The sequence below is a fragment of the Hippocampus bargibanti genome, linkage group LG18 (assembly GCF_051943395.1).
Source record: "Hippocampus bargibanti isolate YZ-2025 linkage group LG18, ASM5194339v1, whole genome shotgun sequence".
NCBI lineage: Eukaryota > Metazoa > Chordata > Actinopteri > Syngnathiformes > Syngnathidae > Hippocampus > Hippocampus bargibanti.
This window is the reverse complement of record NC_142751.1, coordinates 13906361-13925452: the sequence shown is the minus strand read 5'-3', so window position 1 is coordinate 13925452 and position 19092 is coordinate 13906361. Positions and strand designations below refer to the sequence as shown.

Below are 19092 nucleotides of genomic sequence, written 5' to 3'. Positions count from 1 at the left end.
CTAACATTTTGAATGGATTTTGACTTACGACCATTTCGACTTACGACCGTTTGGTCGGAACGGAACTCGGTCGTAAGTGGGATGTTCCCTGTATTTTTCTTTACAGGTCATTTTGTGCAAATAAAGATGCTTCCTATAAAGCTGTCAGTCGGATGAAACAATGGATGCTAAGCTAACAGGACAGGAATGCAAAAATAACATTCATGGAGGTTTTATTGTGTAAATATGGCGAGCGAAAAGGTGATTCCGTTCCCGCTCTCATCTTGTCATGAGATTCTAATGATGTCAAAATGTGTGTCGTGTGATGATTACTGGTGTGCTGTACCTTTTATTTTTCTTATTTCTTGCAGGAGACTAAAGAAATAAACGTGACAACTTGTGAGTCATGGGATATGAATGAGTCAACAAACCACTTGTGAAAATAAACGAATGTGTGATAAACAGTTTATTTTTCTGAATAATGATGAATCTGTGATGAAATGCGGGAAAGTTTCTTTTGGACAATTTTGTCTTTTTGATCATTTTCCTTTCTTGGTGTCACCACAGGAAGCTCCGCCCCCTTCTCACCTGACCCGGAAGTCAAGACTAAGTGACCTTGGACTATAGGAAGTTGTCCGCGTAGCTGAGCTCGCTCCATTTCCTGTCGTGCGGGTGATGACGTTGCCATTCCTTGTCAGAGTTCACCTGGATGCGTACTTTGGGGAGGGGCCTGTGGATGGGAGGCGGCACCATTGAAGGCCCGGCGCCAGAGGGGTGATTCATATTCAGCTGCTGAGTGACACTGAGCGTGGGAGAGAATCGGGTACTTCAAAATAAAAGTTTGAGAGCAACAAATCCAAGCGGAAGAAAAAAATGCAACTACTTCCTGTATGCAAGGTAAGACCTTCACTGATTGGTTGACGTGTCACCACAAATTTAAACAGGTTAAAAAATGTTAGAGTTTGCCGTTGGATGTGATATTAATAATAATACATTTCATTACTAAGCGCCTTTCAAAACTCTCAAGGTCACTTTACAGTCACAGGATAAGCTTTTCTGTGGGTGAGCAGCGGCAGCCACACGCGCCAGCGTTCACTCAACCCCGAAGTAACTTAAATAGATAGCAAGCTAGCTAGCGATTAGATAGCTATTAGCTAGCGAATAGATAACTAATAGCTAGTGAATAGATAGCTAACAGCTAGTGAATAGATCGCTAACAGCTAGCAAAAAGATAGCTATAGCTATTAGCTAGCAAATAGCTAGCGAGTAAATAGCTATTAACTAGCGAATAGATAGCTATTAGCCAGCTGTTGTATATTTTCAAACTAAAGTATTGACACATACAAATTTAAATCCGATATAAAATATTCAGTCATGTTGGGGAAGGTCAAAGGTCAACATGCAGTACCTTTGACAAGAATCCTCAATGTGCCGCCACGGGGATGCCTCCTGCCGTCCACACACACACACACACACACACACACACACACACACACACAACCACGCATGATGTATTCACAAACACACACACACACACACACGAAACCATGCATGACACAAGCTTTGAACGCAGGAGTACCCCCTACAATGTTACATGGTGTAAAAACCAAACCAATTGTTTTTTTTTTTTCATGTTTTGAATTTATTTACGAGTAAAAGAAGAAGAGCGAAGGGGAAAGGGTTGAACTCACAGGTTGAAGTGGGGGCAGGATAGTAATTGTGGGCGAAATTGGGTTGTTCCATGCGGATCTGGGGAGGAATGGTGATATATAGAGGGAGAAGTCAACATGCTAGGTTCAGGTAAGCTTCACCCACAGCACACACAAACATTTTGTAGCCAAAACAAAAAAAAAAAGTTCATCATCCCAAGTTGCCATTTATCAATTTCAAGACACATGACGCCATGTTTGTGACAATTTTCTTCATCTAGGATGTGCTTCTTTTGATGTTAGTGACACAAGTGCAGGCAGATGGCGTTAGCCGTTGTGCTCAGCGAGCAGGAACAAGAAGTGGAAGAAGAAAAGGCAGGAAGCGTTAAAAGTCAGCAACACTGCAGGAATAAGAACATAAGCTTAATGTTAGTCATACTCGCACACAGGGTTCATTTAATCGCGAATGGTAGAGGGTTGTGGACCTCAGAACAATTCAGAGATTTATAATAATAATAATAATAATACATTTAATTTCTAAGCGCCTTTCAAAACTCTCAAGGACACTTTACAGTCACTGGATTTTTTTGTAGGCTTAATGCTAATCACCTAGCACTGTTTTCCCATAATGCCACAGGATATTCACTTGGATATAGTGTCGCAAAAGAGAAACAGTGATAATAAAACCATAAAAATATTCATAAGAATGTATACTTATGTAATTTTATCCTCTATTGGTAGGCTGTATTTATTTTTTTACTTGTGCGTACATAACGGAGTGATTGATAAAGTTATAAAATGATGACGGATGTGACGTAACAGCGCACAGTGTTCCAACGGCTTCCCGCTGTAGCATCACTCGCAGCTACCCGGATGTCGCGTTGGTGAGTCGCCACCTGCCGATGGTTCGCACTAATTATCAATTTCATAAAAAAACATTTCGCTTTGTTTTTCCTTTTCTACCGTGTGGTGTCCTTAATTAGTCCTCTGGTTTGTTACAAGCCCATTTTACTGTATGTGTTGTTATTTAAAAGTACTTTTTATCGAGTGAAAGTTTGTACATATTGAGTCGATAGCAAGTTATTGTTGGGCAGCAACGTGAATGCGGCTTCACTAATTCTTCTGCCATACCCTGTTTCAGTTATTTGTTTAATTTAATTTTTACTGTATGTAATTGTTTGTGTTATTGGTTTTTTTTTCATTCAGTCGAATGTGTTATTAGTGTGAGCCCGCAGTAGGTCGCAACCGTGATTCTCGTTCTATTGGAACCAGTTTCTGCTTCGTGTGATGTGTTCATGACATCTTGTAAATAACAGGTAATGTTTTTTTCCTCAGTATATAGTTATTTTTCTATGGAGGCTGTTGTGTTAAAGAGCTACTAGGAAGTAACATTGCAATGTACAGGACAAACTATGCACCCGCCATAATGTGTTATTCGCATTTAGTCGACTAATCCTTTCATAACTTTGCTGCTGTGATTTGTGAATATATCCACTGTGAGACTAAAAAAGGTTAATCTAATCTAAATGTGAACATTTTTGCAAGTCAGAAATATTGACATCAGCATCTTCCTGCTTTCGTATTCTATTTATCGATAAAGAATGTTTACACTCGCCTCCTCGTCGCTCTCCGTGTCAGCCGTCGTCTTCTTTTTCTTCTTCTTCTTGTCATCTTCATTCTTCTTCTTGTCTTTGTCAGGCAGAATGTCATCCAGCCAGGCCAGGTCATGCTGGGAGAACATCATATCAAGTAGCTTCCGTACCACCATCAGGCCCAGGATCTGCGCCCGGAAACCCAGTGAGCATACGTGCACAAACACACTGATTCACAAACACATTGAAATAATCTTTGGCCTCTGAGAAAATTTCACATTTGATTGTCTATATCGTCGGATCCACATTCGTAAACTGTTTATTCACGACCTCTTTAAAATGCTTGTGGTAAGTAATCTACAATAAATGAAGGTTTCTGTCAGTGGGCTCACCATCACGGGGAATATGATAGCCAGGAAGGTGGACTTCAGGACCCAGAGGACAGCTAGGCAGGTGATCTGAACCAGGGTGAAAAGGTGGACTCGGCGCAGAGGAACATGACGCAGGAAGGCAAAATCCGGCTGGTGCTTCGGTGGCATCAGGTATAACTTGATGCGCTCCCAGAACTGACGATTAAATGTAGTTACACACAGACGTACAGAGAAATACACTACCTGAAAGCTAACGCTAACACCAACCTGGATGCCGCTCAGAGAAGCCACGCCCATGTATAGGAAGACCCCGTACAGCACCGGCATGGGGATATACTGCAACATGAGAATTTGTGTTAGCTCCATTTGGATACAAGAATTAGAATAGCTGAGATTGACTTGTAAGTACAAGACTGACCTGTAGGACAGGCGCGAGGAAGACAGAAAGTCCCGTCAGGACAAAGACAAGCGTTCCGGTCAGCCTCTGTTCGCTGGCGGCGAGGAAGAGGAAACCCAAAGTCATCAAGGAAGCAAAGAATGCCATTGGGTATGAAGAGTGGGTGTTTTTACCGGACCCCCAGAAACTGGGGCTGCTCGCCAGGTGCACTGGATTCGCTTTCCATCTTCAGCGAGTCGATATGCGCGATGGAGATGACTGTAGCGGCCACGTACCACGGCAGACCCATGAAGGAGCACACTGCCATCAGGATGCCCACCCAGAACAGGTCTAGGTGGTACCCACAACCTTTCTGCAAGGTGAAGAGGGAGCAACAGTGAGATATTTCTTATGTTACAGTCAAAAGGAGATTCGGCAGAGGAGATCCAAGAGTGAAGAACATCTGAAACATCTTTAAACAGTGACAAGAAGGAACCGGACGAGCAAATAACCTTGAGTTTGTTCTCCTTGCGGTTGACAATGACAGCGCTGATCTGCTGATCCATGAAGATCAGGATGGTGACCAAAAGTGCCGGCACAAAACTGGCCAGGTACCACCACCATGGATTCTTACCGAACGGCATCACCAGCCAGCCACGGTCGGCGCGTGTAGGCTGCAAAACAAGTTCCACTTCAGTTGGGATTTATGCATGTGCTGCATCTGGAAAGGATTTACACAGTGCTACCATGACTTATTAGTACTTTGTTAGAGAGGATTCCAATCATGGATTGAAACTCCCGAATCACTACAGTAGGATTTTTTGGGACCTTAAATATCACATCTCAAAACACAAGAAGACAAGGCCTGGATTCAAACCCACAACCCCGGCACTATGAGGCGGATATGCTAACCACTCACCTTCAACTCAGTGGGAACGATCAGTTTGGGCGTGTCTAAACCCATCAACATATCCAGAGCCACAAAGGACATGATTGACATGAAGATGGCAAAATCACTGATTAGCTTCCTTAGCTTAGCATTGCACAAACACACAAACACAGTGAAAAGGAGAAAGCCAAGATTCGTTGGTTAAATCTGCACAATCACCATCCTGAAATATGATTCTGCAACACATGTCGATACTACGTGGGTTTTAGGGTTTTCTACACAAAGGGCACGTGATGCATTCAGGGACCTTCAAGTGTATGGGAACATGCAGTTTGGGCGTGTCCAGTCCCAGAAGGACGTCAATTCCGCAGAAGACGAGGATGGAGATGATGATAGAAAAGTCGCTGATCAGCTGACGCAGCTGTGGCAGGAAAGAGGGGCAGGGCAACGGAACAGGTTCAGCATGCTCTTTTATATAATCGCTAGGTGATGGTAGCATCTGGCTAATGTGGTACGTATGCTGTTTTTGATGGTTAACCAAATGAGCTAATGCGAGCTGCAATCTTGTTAACATACTCGGAAATGCATGGGTCATTTTCATCACGTGCGGGTTGACCGGTGGGTACAGAAGATCCAGCCTGCTTCCGATCAGGTCAGGTTCTCACCTTGGTGGGGAAATAGCGGCTAAACTTGAACTTCTTGAGTGTGACGGTCATGGAGTACGTGCCGAAGAAAAGGATGAAGGACATGAGGGCCAGGTCGGGCACATACTTGCATGCTTTGCCCACCAGGCTACCGCCGTACTTGATGCACTCCTTCTTGCTCAGTTGAGCCCAGTCCATATCGCTCATGTTAAACTGCGGCACCACCCGTGAAACAATCACTTGTTATGCTCACGACTTGTTCGCAAAAAAATGGTCACTCACCAAAAGTGACATGTTGTCATCTGCCAAAGGAGCTGAAATATTCCAGCGGAGATCTAGAAGAACGGAAACCAGGCAAGAGTAAGTGACAATGATGTCAGAGAATATTCAATTACAAACAGGAAGCACCAAACAGGAAGTCACATTGGGCTCAGGGGAATCAGGAAGTGATGTGTGGGATTACTGAAGCCGGAAACAGAAGGTGACATTGATGATGGAGAAGACTCAATTACAAAGTGGATGTCATTCTTTGATTAGGAAACAAGATGGAGGATAGAGCGAAGATTTTTACTTACGTTTTCACGCCACACCATCGTGAGTTAAGGGGAGGTACAAAAGATAAGAATAAAGCCCACCAGGACCACGAAGACCAGGTCTTCGGGACCTGAGAGAAGGACTCACCTTGGTCTGGAGGGACACAGTCACACTTGTAAGATGTGATGTAGTCAGGTTTGAAGGACCGGTTGATGGGGTAATACTTGAAGGCGCCCACCTGGATGGAAGATGAGGGTCAAAGCTGGATCATGTATTGAGGTGCTAACATATCAGAGTCACGGTGTATGCTTTGCATGTGAGAAGGAAGCAGACCATCTTTTTAATGGCGTCGGAGATGAAGATGAAGGAGATGAGGCTGGAGAAGCCTTCCTCTGTGAAGCGGGTCATGTACTGAATGATGTAGCTGGCGTCCGACAGGACCAAGACGAAGCACTGCAGACACGAGTGAATCCCGATCCACAGACGCAGCTCCATATAGTCCACATAATTGCTCCTGGAGACAAACGTGGTGTCACCGTGGTCAAACGTGTCCCTGGGCTCACCGCCCTCAGCCTTGGTCTTACTTGCAGAATTCATAGAGGAGCTTCTCAAAGATTAGAATGGGTCCGGTGGAGCTGAGGATGATAAGCGGCTGACCGCCAAACAAACAAAAAACGGTTCCTGCCAACGCCGTCCCCAAGAAGCTTTCCATCACACCCTGAGATGGAGGGAATCACCCAGTCTTCAGAGAACATCTCGGACTGAAAAGACATCAGGAAGAGACGTTTTGTTCACCTGGTAGTTATCTGTGGCATCGCCCAGGAGGCCGCCAAAGGTGATTGCGTTGGTGATGCAGCCCAAGTATATGAAGAGGACGGCTGAGATGGTCTGGATGTGGAAGCCGTCGTAGATGTCGCTGCAGTACCACGGCATCTTCCTCTTCACGTCCAACCACAGACCTCCGGCAAGCCTTCAGGTGGGAAGAACAAAGCTGGAAATTGATCTTGGAGCTGAATATATTCCTGTTTACATTAAACTCCATCCTGAAACCTGGGTTCAAAGCCCGGACCTCCAGATGTCTTACCGGCCAGTAAATTTAAGCTCTTCGCCAATCTCATGCTGGACAGGAAGTTGCTCGTCTTCCCCGCCGACCGGCCCCCCAGCTGAGCCATTCATCTGAGCCAGCTCATTTAAATTCAGCACAGACTTCCTGGAAGGCACAACAAGACCGCGCTGAGGACCATGTTTGGCAGCGACGGAATCCTTAAGGCGGCGCATGGCGCTCCTGCCTCATCTCCGCCGACGGAACCTTCTTGGGGGGTTCAATACGGATTTTGGGGTCCCATTCTCCTGGAGGCAGGACGATGACCTCGTCCAGGAACTCATCCACGCCTGCGATCAGATCCTCGCGATCCCTTGCTTTATAGGCTACGTCACTAAATAGCTGGAAGTCCAAGGATATGCGGAGTCAAACGAGACGGCGGCCAAGGGGTACACAGGAGCCATTCCGGGGACAGTGGGCAACCTACATCGTCCACCATCAATGTGGCGATAGCACGGCCGATCTCGTTGTAGGACTTGGTCTTGCCATGAGGGCCCAGGAGGATGAACAGGAACCTGCAAGGCACATGACAACCATGTTATCAGGTTATGGGGTGCATGAAAGGATTAAGCGGAGTGTGTACCCAACCTGGTCGGCACCGGAACTTCGGTGAGGCCACCGAGCGTCGTGGCCTGAGCCAAACGCACGAAGGAGACGAAGGGTTTATCCAGAAAATCCACCTCGCCGATCAGGACGTTGGATGCCTCAGCATCGCGGGGAATTTTTTTCATGAACTTGTTCTTCATCTGCACAAGGAGCAACACCCGCAACTCGGTGATGAAATGGTGCTGTACCTTGATCCTCCACCAGGAGGTGCCAACAGACCTACCATGGATCTTTGAAGTCTTATGGAAACCGTGAAGGGAAGATAACTCGAGTAATTTTTGTTAAGAGTTTTTTTTTTGTTTCCAGGTAAGGTATTTGGAACACAAAAATATTTTCAAACACGGAGCTAGCAGCAGAGAATACAGAATACCTAATACCGAATGAACACGTTAGTCTCCATGCATCTTTACATTCTATGTTCATGATAAAACTGAAAACGCACTTAAAAACATCCCATTGACATCAAAGTAAAAACAAAAAAACATATCAGTGGAGGACCTGAACTTTGCAATCGTTCCCACGGTCATCCGGAGATTAACGCCGCCGGCTCTGCCGGTCACCAGCCACCAAATCTTTGCCGCTTAACATGCCAACGTGTGAGTGTGGCAGCAAAAGCGTACGTTATTGCGGGTTCACTGGCAGGTTAGTGGCAGCTTGGAGGCCAGGAAGGTGACAGTTAGGTAGCGAGGTGGTTTGTGCGAGTTTGTTTTTTTGCAGATTTGTGGTGGGTAAGGTGGAATTGGTGGCAGTTGGCAAAACCGGGAGGGAACCCGGGCAAGCGGCGCAAACGTGCCATGCAGGTGACACGTATGCTTTGTAGGCTTTTGCTGCAGGACAACTCGGTGCAGCTCATCAGTAATTCCGCAAGCTACCGACAGAACAGCAGTACAGGTAATACAAAAAACGTACATGCGTGCACACATCCGACTTACGACCGAGTTCCGTTCCGACCAAACGGTCATAAGTCGAAATGGTCGTAAGTGGAAATCCATTGAAAATGTTGAATAGAGGCTAAATGACTCGCAAACTCTCCATCTTAAAATGTTAAAAATAGAGTCTGGAGGTCGTGGTCATAAGTACGGGTGGTTGTAAATCCAGTTGGTCGTAAATCGGATTTTACCTGTATATTTATTACTGACAAAGTTACCTGGTCAGAACTGGGCGTTTCCGAAATGTCATTCATGCTTCGACTCTGCGCATGATCTGTAAATGCGACACACAATCACGCACAATGTTGATATGAAGACCAACAAAGAAAGCACTGACAAATGCACACGCAAGACACGGATTACATTCTCAATGATTTGGTGCGTGTGCGTGTCCACGTGACTCACGCAGGCGTCCCAGGCTACTGGCGTGTCTCGGCAGGTCGTCGGTGGAGCGACGGACGGCGGAGGCGGCGCTTGTGCTACGATTCAAGTTTGCCTGAGGACTACGGTCTAAGCGAGCAAGGGGGTGGGGGGAGGGTCAAGTTGAGGTGAAGAGGCGGAGCAAGCAGGCGGCACCATGTTAGAAGCCCGAAAAGCGTTAAGATCTACGCGCAAAATGGCGGCGGCGTGCTACACGTGCGTGAACGGTCATGCGCTGCGCTCGCTTACTGGCGCCGGCGGACGACGACGACGACTTCCCAATATCGGCCAACGAACGATGGATGGGCTTCTTGGTCTGGTGACGATGTTTCCTCAGTAGGACAAAGACGATCTTGTCCTTCACGTCCTCCGAAATCAGACCGTCGGCGATCTGACGCTCCACCATTTCTTCTACGGAGGCACCATGACATCACGTCATGTATGAGTTTCATTTTTTTTTTTAACCTGACATGTTACATCTCTCCAGCTGTCATTTTACGTTTTCTTTATCTACTCTCTTCATGTAGACAAAATATTTCCATCTCACCGACAATCTGCGGCAGTGAGAAAGCGTCCAGGTCTAGAAGGATGCTCCCGGTCTGCAGACACGTACGCAACTCGAAGAGGCTGTGCAGCGTCAGCGTGGACACGTGAGGTTTGCTCCAGCGCTCGCCGCCCTCTTCCACTTTCTCCTCGAACTTCACCCATCTGTCAATCAAAATCGGCAACGCCCGTCAGTGCCCGGCCTGCTACCAAAAACCAATATGTTTTTTTTTTTGGTGGAGTCTCCAACAAGACCAGCACGCTAACGAAATCCCGTTCTATTTAAGCCCCGCCCCGTGTCTCACCTGGCCGACTCTTTCCACTCCAGTTCTCCGCCCTCCTGCTGCAGGGTGTCCATCTCCGTGAAGATGGTGGGCGTGGGCCCGCCGCCATCGTCCTCCCCCAGGATGTGACGAAGCCGCTCAGCCGCCGGCGACACTGCAAAAATGTCCCCCCCAGAAATTCATAAAAATTATCTGTCTCTCTCTCTGTTCTGTCTGTCTCTCTCCTCCATCTGTCTCTTTCTATCTGTGTCACTCTCTCTGTCTGTCTCTGCTCTCTGTGTGTCTCTCCTCCCTCTGTCTCTTTCTCTGTCTGTCTCTGCTTTCTCTCTCTCTTCCCTCTGTCTCTGTCTCTCTTTTTTTCTCTCTCTCTCTCTCTCTCTCTCTCTCTCTCTCTCTCTCTCTCTGTCTTTCTCTCTACTCCATCTGTGTCTTTCTCTCTCTGTCTCTGTCGCTTTCTCTGTATGTCTCTGCTCTGTCTTTCTGTCTGTCTCCCTCCACCCTCTGTCTTTCTTTCTCTGTCTCTCTCTGTCTTTCTCCTCCCCCTGTCTCTTTCTTTGTCTCACTATCTCACTCTGTGTCTCTCTCTTTCTCTGTCTCACTGTCTCTCTCTATGTCTATCTCTCTGTCTGTCTCTCCTCCATCTGTGTCTATCTCTCTGTGTCTCTCTGTCTCCCTTTCTGTCTCCCTGTCTCTCCCTCTCTCTCTGTCTTTCTTTGTCTCTCTTTGTCTTTCTGTCTCTGTCTCTCCTATTTCTCTCTCTCTCTTTCTTTCTCTATCTCTCTTTCTCTCTATTTCCCTTTCTGTCTCTGTCCCTCCCTCTCTCTCTGTCTTTCTTTGTCTCTCTCTGTCTTACTGTCTCTGTCTCTCCTATTTCTGTCTCTTTGTCTCCTATTTCTCTCTCTCTCTTTCTTTCTCTATCTCTCTTTCTCTCTATTTCCCTTTCTGTCTCTGTCCCTCCCTCTCTCTCTGTCTTTCTTTGTCTCTCTCTGTCTTACTGTCTCTGTCTCTCCTACTTCTGTCTCTCTTTGTCTCCTATTTCTCTCTCTTTCTATCTCTCTTTCTCTCTCCGTCTCTCTTTCGCTGTCTCTCTCTCCCTATTTCTCTCTTTCTGTCTCTTTCTCCTCTTTTTCTATCCCTCCTTCTCTCTCTTGCTCTTTCTCTCATAGCGTCGCTCGCATTCAGGAAAGCCTCTCGCCACAGTATGATGCCTGATCCATGAGGAAGCCATCGTTGCGGTCTGCCTTTAATGAGTTGCTCTAATTAGTCCCAGTGGATCGATTGATCATCGATTGGCCATGTCACCACACTTCCCTCACATAATGTCAATGAAAAAAAGAAACAAAACCCCGCAAATTTAGGTTTGATTCTGACTGTTTTGTTTTTTTCTAAACAGCTGAGCGACTCCGAAGCTAATAGCGCCGTGTGGCAACCGTGAATGCGACAGAAATTCCAACATACAGTAAAGTCTCGTTATATCGATATCGGATATATCGATAGTCCCGGTTATATCGATACTATTTCTATGCACGCACGGAGAAAATTACATGCAAACAGGGTTGGATATATCGATAGTCCCGGTTATATCGATATTTTTTCGGACTCCCTTGAATATCGATATAACGAGACTTTACTGTAATAATTTGATGATTGATCCATTATCCCGCGATAAAATTACTTTCCGCTTATTTTCACAAATAATACGATGCATTATAAATCCTGAAAAATATTCTGTCGGCAGGTTGGGTCATGGTCATCGTTACCTGCGTGACAGTCTGCTAACGTCTCACAAGAAGAAGCCATGACGACCGATTGCGTCCAAACCCCGAACCGCTTGATCGATCTCGATCGGTCCGCTCGGCAACGTGAACGCCACCAAAGGAAGCAGAAGGAGCAACTCGCAAGGCGACGGCCACTCCGAAATGTCTCGCTTGACACGCTAACCAGCTACCGGGATTCCTGCCCTCACCATCTTGGTCAAGCGTCCCGCAAAGAGTAAGTGTAAGTGTTTCTCTGACATGCATCAAAGGCCTCAGGAGAACTCTCCTCCTCCAGGCAACTGATCCACGTGCACGTACAAGGTCTTTTAATCAGATTAGGGTCTGTGAGATTCGATTCGTCGCGCCCCCCCCCCCCCCCCCCCCCCCCCCCCCCCCCCCCCCCCGCCCACTCACCCAGTGCCGCCCGGAATGCGGTTTTGACTAGATTCTTGTCACATTGCTAATTCTAGTAATTCGGGAACAATGAATGTTTTCCCCATTCCACTTTTTTTTGAGTGATTTTTTTTTTTTCCACATTTTTTTTCGTGACACTGGAGGGAGACCACGTACCAGATTTTGAGGATTTCTGAACTCTTGCAAAGCATCAGCTGTGTCGCAGACTGCCAACGTTTTGCAAGAACTCATTCACTGCCAGACGATGTGCAAAAATATGTCCACTCCAATGCCAGGGTTTTTGTCATTGTCACTCAAATTCTAGGACCCAGCGAATATTGAGTTTGCGGACTACATAAATAATAATAATGATACATTTCATTTATAAGCGCCTTTCAAAACTCTCAAGGTCACTTTACAGTCACACGGTAGATTTTTCTGCGGGTGAGCAGCGGCAGCCACATGCGCCAGCGTTCACTCAACCCGGAAGTTACTCATATAGATAGAAAGCTAGCCAGCTAGCTAATAGATAGCTATAGCTAGCTCGCTATGTAGCCGGATGCGCCATATAGCTAATAAATATTCAAATTTAACAACAGCTGAAGCTGTAACAAAGCACTAACGTGGACAAAATGGAAATGCGGGCCCCTTGTGGAAGGGATAAACATTGCCAGAGGTCTGACCAGGACTTTATCAGCACCCAAGCAAAAAAAAAGCAAAACCCGAACAAATTCGGGAATGGCGCTGTACGACATATTTTCAATTCCCGAATAAATTTGTGAATGAGTTTGGATTGTGATTGACAGTTGTAAAAACTGCGTCTCACCCGACGGGTCAGCTTGGTCCACTATGTGAGAGCAGCAGTCGTGCTCATTGCCGCCTCCGCCGTCATCATCGTCGCTATCCTGATAGAAAGCCGGGTGGGCGTGCTGGCGGTGATCATGGTAGTAGCGGTGCTCGTAATGCGAGCGTCCAGCGGCGCGATCGCCGTCGTGCCGCTGATCGGTCGAACGGTGGCGTCGTCGTTTCCGCCGATGGGACGGCGGAACGTCGACGTACAGCGCCTCCTCATCTGCGCGATTCACACGCGGCAACAAAAGTGATATGAATCTCATTTACCGTGATGATGGAATTCTACCTATGCGATTAGCATTTAGCTTGTTGGTTGCTTCCACTCACCCTTGCCGCCATTGTCGTCATAGTGTCGGTGACCTCTGTCCCTGGCACGCGGCCACTCGTGGTGATCCATCCTGGGGAAGAAGAAGATGGACACGTGACGCCCGTCCTCGCAACAGGTCAAGATGTCGCCACGGTACCATTTTTCAAATAAATTTTAACTCATTCGCTGCCATTCCTGAATTTATTTGGGAATTGAAAAGCGTGACGTGGAGCGCCATTCCCAAATTTATTCCTCCGGGGGGTGTTGATAAAGCACTGGTCAGACCTCCGACAATGTTTTTCCCTTCCACGAGGGGGCATCGTTTGCCTTTTGTCCATGGTAGCGCTTTGTTACAGCTTCAGCTGTTTTTAAAGCGCTATATAAATCAATATGTGTTGTATTTTGTACAACCGCCCCCATTTCACGCTCATATAACCCCAGATCTATATAACTTAGGAATTAACTCTTTTTTTTTCTGATGAAAGAAGAGAGTGAAAATTACAAAAACTCTGGCACTGGAGTGGACACATTTTTGCACATTATCTGGCAGTGAATGAGTTAACTATAATAATAATAATAATTAATAATAATACTTTTCATTTATAAGCGCCTTTCAAAACTCTCAAAGACACTTAACAGTCACAGGATATTTTTTTCTGTGAGTGAGCAGCGGCAGCCACACACGCCAGCGTTCACTCAACCCGGAAGTGGAACTAACCCCACTTTGACAAAAATTATCTCCCATTATCGAAAACTGCTCTTTTCTTTTAACCTTTTATATTTTTGGCATAAGTGGAGGTCAACAAGGAAAGTATACAATTTCATTGGCCCGTATTTCTTTCGCATTTTGACTGCCCGCTAGACTATCAAACAGGTGTTGACTGATCACTCTAATGATGGAAAGTGGCCTTCTGCCCGACGCCATGACGTCCTGTGGGTGTAGGGGTGTGTGTGTTCTAATCAATAGATGTCAATCGGGATGTTGACGCCTGATCACCCACTGTGAAGGTCACATGCACTTTTCCATCACTTGAAGCTAGACTTGCTGTTGGGTGACCTCAAACAATTTGCCCCGTCATACGTCGTCACACGCGTGTACTCGCGCATGTAACAAGACAAGGTCAAAGGTCAAATTTGCAAACAATTAGGAGGCCTTCAAAAAAATTCCACCTTCCACTTAATGTGACAGCCTGACCCAAAGTCGGTTTCCATGGTGATGAAAGATAAACCATATATGTCGACCAGTTGTAATATCTACAATTTCCACGAAATAACATATTTGCTGACATACTAAAAATAATTAAACTGAGTGGTGCTTACCTTATGAAGGAAAAGGAAGACAAAACAAAGACGTCAAATTAAAAAGTGGAGCACAGCGGCGGAGTGGCGTATTCACCCAATATCAGACGACAACTGAAGAGACTGAATTCGACCACACGGGTTGGGCAACCGGGCAGGCGGGCGGGCGTATGTGCATGTACCTGCAGGGCATCCATCGATGTGCACTTTCCATTTTGGACTACATCAGCCAACCAACCATTGACGGCATTCCAACTCTCTTGATATTCCAAGAGATACAATTTGTGTTGCATTCAAGACTTCTATCAAAATAAGAAAATCTGACTTTTTTTCATTTCAAACGTTTTTAACACACAATGTTTTATTTAGCAACCATATCTGACATATTTTTAACATATTGAACTGCATCAAAATGGCCTCCAAATGTAGCATTTTTAAAATGTATTTTATTTTTTTAGGATGTATGCCCATGGCCAATCAATGAGTGAAAGGGGCGGGGCCAGTGTGGGACTTCAAAATGGCGTAATTTATAACTCACGTTGAACCACTTTAGTTAATCAAAAGTTAAAATGACTGTAAAGTGTCCTTGAGAGTTTTGAAAGGCGCTTATAAATAAAATTATTATTAATATTAGCTACCTATTAGCTGGCTAGCTATCTAGCAAGCTATCTATTAGCTATTTAGCTATCAAGCTATCTATTAGCTGTCTAGCTATCGAGCTGGCTAGCTATCTATCTATTTGAGTTACTTCTGGGTTAAGTGAACGCTGGTGAGTGTGGCTGCCGCTGCTCACCCACAGGTAAACTTATCCTGTGACTGTAAAGTGACCTTTGAGAGATTTGAAACGCGCTAATAAATGAAATGTATTATTATTATTATCATTAGCTACCTGTTGGCTGGGTGGCTGGCTAGCTATCTAGCGAGCTATCTCTTAGGTATTTAGCTATGTAACTATCTATTACAATAATAATAATACAATTAATTTCTAAGCCTTCTATCTATTTGAGTTACTTCCAGGTTGAGTGAACGCTGGCGCGTGTGGCTGCCGCTGCTCACCTGCAGAAAAACTTATCCTGACTGTAAAGTCACCCTGAGAGTTTTGAAAGGCACTTATCAATGAAATGTATTATTAGTATTATTATTTTTATTATTATCATTTGCTAGCTATTTGCTATGTATTCGCTGGCACGAATGGCTGCCGCTGCTCACCCACCACTGCTCACCCGCAGAAAAACGTATCTTTCAAATTTCTCAAGGACACTTTAGTCACAGAATTTTTTTTGTGTGTGCAGCGGCAGCCATTCACGCCTGCGTTCACTCTATTAGCTAGGTAGCTTGCTATTTGAGTTACTTCCAGGTTGAGTGAACGCTATTATTATTATTATTATTATTATTATTTAAGAGTGCTACACAGCGCCACCCCGTGATAGCGAGTGGAACTGCTCTGATCACATGACAAGTCAAAACACAGCAAAGTTTCATTTCAACAAATTGTTTTTCTTCACCTTGTGACACAGACCTTGAAGTTATGCAGTAACCAATACGTGCGCGCGGCAATCAGCGTTAGCGTCTGATAACGAGGGCAAATTCCGCTTTTGGGTCTTCTGCTCTACTTTTTATTCTAACTTATCCGTCTTCGTAAACGATTCGGGGGGGAAAAAAAACATGCATTTCAATTGGCATGGTGCCATTGTTATTACATCATGTTTATTGTGACTTCAGTGCACAAAACAGGATGTAATCCATAGGAACGGTTCATACAAAAGGAAGAACAAAGTCAAATTGACGTGGAAGAGTTTGTGGAAAATGTCACGGCCCCTGCAAACGACTTTCTAAAAGTCGAAAAAAAAATAGGGCAGTTGTGTTTCATCTCCATGACGACCATCTCAACCCCCGCCGTAGAAGGGAAAACACCCGCGCCCAATCAGCGGACAAAATGGGCACGGGTCACGGCGGCCGGGCTTCATGAACGTCACTTTGACCTGTGCTTGTTTCCACGGCGACAACAAGTCAGGCGTCAGGGGTGCTGGGAGACGAATGGTGTGTGCGTGCGCACGTCAGTGAGTGTAGGCCTGGTCGTGGCGGTCATCTCGGCCTGGCGGGACGCGGTGCCGCCTTTCACTTGTCTGTCAAAAGACAACAACGCGGCCATGAAGGAGCAAATAGCGAGAAAATGATAATTACTAACAATAATACATTTCATTGATAAGCGCCTTTCAAAACTCTCAAGGTCGCTTTACAGTCACAGGATAAGTTTTTATGGGGGTGAGCAGCGGCAGCCACACGCGCCAGCGTTCACTCAACCTGGAAGTAACTCAAATAGATAGGAAGCTAGCTAGCTAGCCAATCGATAGCCAACATATACCTAGCTAGATAACCAGCCAGCTAGATAGTGAATAGATAGCTAGGTAGATAGCTAGCCAGCCAGAGAGCTAGCTCGCCAGTCAGAGCTAATACATAGCAAATAGCTATCAAATGATGATAATAATAATAAAAATGATATTACTAATAATAATACATTTAATTGAAAAGCGCCTTTCTAAACTCTCAAGGTCACGTTACAGTCACAGGATAAGTTTTTATGGGGGTGAGCAGCGGCAGCCACACGCGCCAGCGTTCACTCAACCTGGAAGTAACTCAAATAGATAGAAAGCTAGCTAATCGATAGCTAAGTTTTCCTGCATGTGTCTCCCAAAGCAAAACTCGTCCAGCATGACTGCTTTCAATTTTTTAGCAACTAAAAAAAATTCAAAATGGTCTTTTGTGGAAAGACTTCAAATCAAAATGGCAGAATAAGTCTTCACAGGCTTTTTTTATTGTTGTCCCTAGGCATATAAAATTTCAGGTTTTCCAAGTAAAAAAGGTTTTAGGAGCCTGAATTTTCAGAAAGATCCCCAAGAACAATTGCACACATGGACGTGTGCCACACCAATGCCTGTGCTTTTGTTTTAACTTTAATTTCCCTTCGTATTAGCATACAGGAAGCGACCGGTCGCCGCCTACCGATTAAAAACCCATCTGCCGACGCTCCTTCTTGGCATTCGGCCTGACATTTCTGCAAGCCAATCTGCATTTTTCCGGTTTCCATCCACCTTCTTCCACTGTTGTCAAAGTGCCATTGCTCTGACCTAAAATTCAAATCTGTATGTGTTTGTCTGACTAGTCTTGTGAGGACCGCTAACATTTTATACCATACGTAGTGAGGACGTTTTTGACAAGTGAGGACCCTTTGGCCGGTCCTCAAGTTTTTCATTCTAAAGGCTTCTAGAGGGTCTATATATGCTTCTGTTAAAGTTTCAGAAAGGTCCTCACAAATTCATACAAAATGATTTTTTTGGTGTGTATTTTCATTTCACTTGGATACACACACTTTTTACTCACTGTGTGTTTATGTTTGTGTGTGTGGTTAATGAGAGGAAAAAATTCATACCACAAAAAGTAAAACGATATTTTAACCAATTCACTACAGGGGTGAGGACTTTGAATGTACCCATTCAGAAACCTCACTCCTGCTGTTATTTCAGTTTCAAGTCTACTTTTTATTTCTTTGTTTTTAAAGAAGTTGAAGTGGGAAATGGGGTGACATTTAGTCTTCAAATGTAACACTAGTTCTTCTCTAAACTTATCAGCAACGGTGGTCACTCCTTGTCTGGAGTTATCCGGACCTCACAAAACCATTGAAACAGGAATGTGTGTGTGTGTGTTTGTGTACCTACCCGAGTCTCCCTGGCTTTTCTTCGAGGCATCGTTACCCTGACTGGCAGTTTCATAGGTTGCCTAAAAAGACAAGCACAGCATCTCATAATTTAAGAATTTGAAGATCGCAACCGATCAAATTTGGATGTACTTCCAGATGTGAAACGTCTGATGACCAAAACCCAAAAACAAATCACAGCAACCCTTACCTTACGGATCCTGTGCCTGACAAGAGCGGCGACGACAATTGTGGCGAGGCCGAGTGTGATGAAGCTGTACTGCATGACCTCCATGATGGCGGGCAGGACCACCAGGTTGGTACGGAAGGTGTCCAAAATGGGTCCGTCGATGAAACCGCTCTGAGGACAGAAACGTCAACTCACACCAGCGTCCACTCGGCTTGTGTTGGGAATACCCTCACTCGTGGCTACGATTCAGCGGGTAAGGCCTTTTTTTTTTAAATTAGCACATAAGTACAGACACGCCCCACCTTACGAACGAGATACGTTCCGAGCGGTCATTCTTAAGTTGAATTTGTTCGTAAGTTGCTTCAGTGCTATATTTTGTATGGAATGTATGTTGAAGTCAAACACTGAACGGGGAAGTATCAAACAGAGACACTATAACAGTCGTAAATTAAATTCACATCGCCTGTAGTATGACAACATCAGTAAGCCATTACTTTTTGTTATGCATCGCGTCCTCCTGGAGCGTCAATTGGGAAGAGGATTTCCTCCACAAACGCAGCCAATCGCAAGCGAGCTCAGCGTGCAAAAAAGTGTGCAATACAAAATCTAACTTATCTCTGTCCAAACATTTTTCGACATACTGTTCCCGCAAATATTTTCGTATGTATAGTTATTTGTAACT

General features: G+C 45.2%; 2 protein-coding genes and 2 long non-coding RNA genes across 21 annotated transcripts in view; 2 read left to right on the top strand and 2 right to left on the bottom strand.

The window, feature by feature from the left end:
- Positions 1-571: 571 nt before the first annotated feature.
- On the bottom strand, positions 572-14642 carry slc4a5b (solute carrier family 4 member 5b). Of its 13 annotated transcripts, none has more exons than XM_089020554.1 (27): positions 14548-14642; positions 13248-13318; positions 12895-13140; positions 9940-10072; positions 9639-9799; positions 9341-9502; positions 9077-9181; positions 8890-8945; positions 7725-7882; positions 7564-7651; positions 7324-7478; positions 7119-7244; positions 6830-7004; positions 6619-6752; positions 6368-6548; positions 6182-6272; positions 5783-5835; positions 5522-5713; positions 5164-5277; positions 4480-4641; positions 4162-4340; positions 4010-4082; positions 3613-3927; positions 3244-3408; positions 1671-1728; positions 1388-1428; positions 572-709 (listed from the first exon to the last, which is right to left on the bottom strand). In XM_089020554.1, coding segments are annotated over exons 2-26 (3354 nt in total). In that variant the 5' UTR covers position 13318; positions 14548-14642; the 3' UTR covers positions 572-709; positions 1388-1426. The 13 variants fall into 13 exon arrangements, 11 of the variants coding, with proteins under 11 accessions (XP_088876680.1, XP_088876679.1, XP_088876678.1 ...); XR_016118280.1 differs by having other exon boundaries at positions 643-781; positions 1671-2029; positions 14548-14641; XM_089020553.1 differs by having other exon boundaries at positions 643-781.
- LOC148884785 (uncharacterized) lies at positions 758-9248 on the top strand. 3 transcript variants are annotated; one of them, XR_016118287.1, is made up of 3 exons: positions 758-876; positions 3327-3425; positions 9081-9190. It is a non-coding gene; the product is annotated as an uncharacterized LOC148884785 (long non-coding RNA). The 3 variants fall into 3 exon arrangements; XR_016118286.1 differs by lacking the exon at positions 758-876 and adding an exon at positions 2037-2944 and having other exon boundaries at positions 9111-9248; XR_016118285.1 differs by lacking the exon at positions 758-876 and adding an exon at positions 2037-2944.
- Positions 9392-18514, top strand: LOC148884783 (uncharacterized). Of its 3 annotated transcripts, none has more exons than XR_016118284.1 (5): positions 9392-9530; positions 9619-9746; positions 11657-11910; positions 13271-13363; positions 18380-18514. It is a non-coding gene; the product is annotated as an uncharacterized LOC148884783 (long non-coding RNA). The 3 variants fall into 3 exon arrangements; XR_016118282.1 differs by having other exon boundaries at positions 13271-13380; XR_016118283.1 differs by having other exon boundaries at positions 11657-11916; positions 13271-13380.
- scarb1 (scavenger receptor class B, member 1) overlaps positions 16212-19092 on the bottom strand; it is an 11922-nt gene continuing 9041 nt past the window's right edge. For both annotated transcript variants that reach the window (XM_089020567.1, XM_089020566.1), the window contains exons 11-13: positions 18432-18581; positions 18243-18303; positions 16212-16652 (exon numbers count right to left, since the gene is read on the bottom strand). In XM_089020567.1, coding sequence (XP_088876693.1) covers positions 16645-16652; positions 18243-18303; positions 18432-18581 — 219 coding nt within the window. In that variant the 3' untranslated portion in view covers positions 16212-16644. The remainder of the gene's footprint in view (positions 16653-18242; positions 18304-18431; positions 18582-19092) is intronic.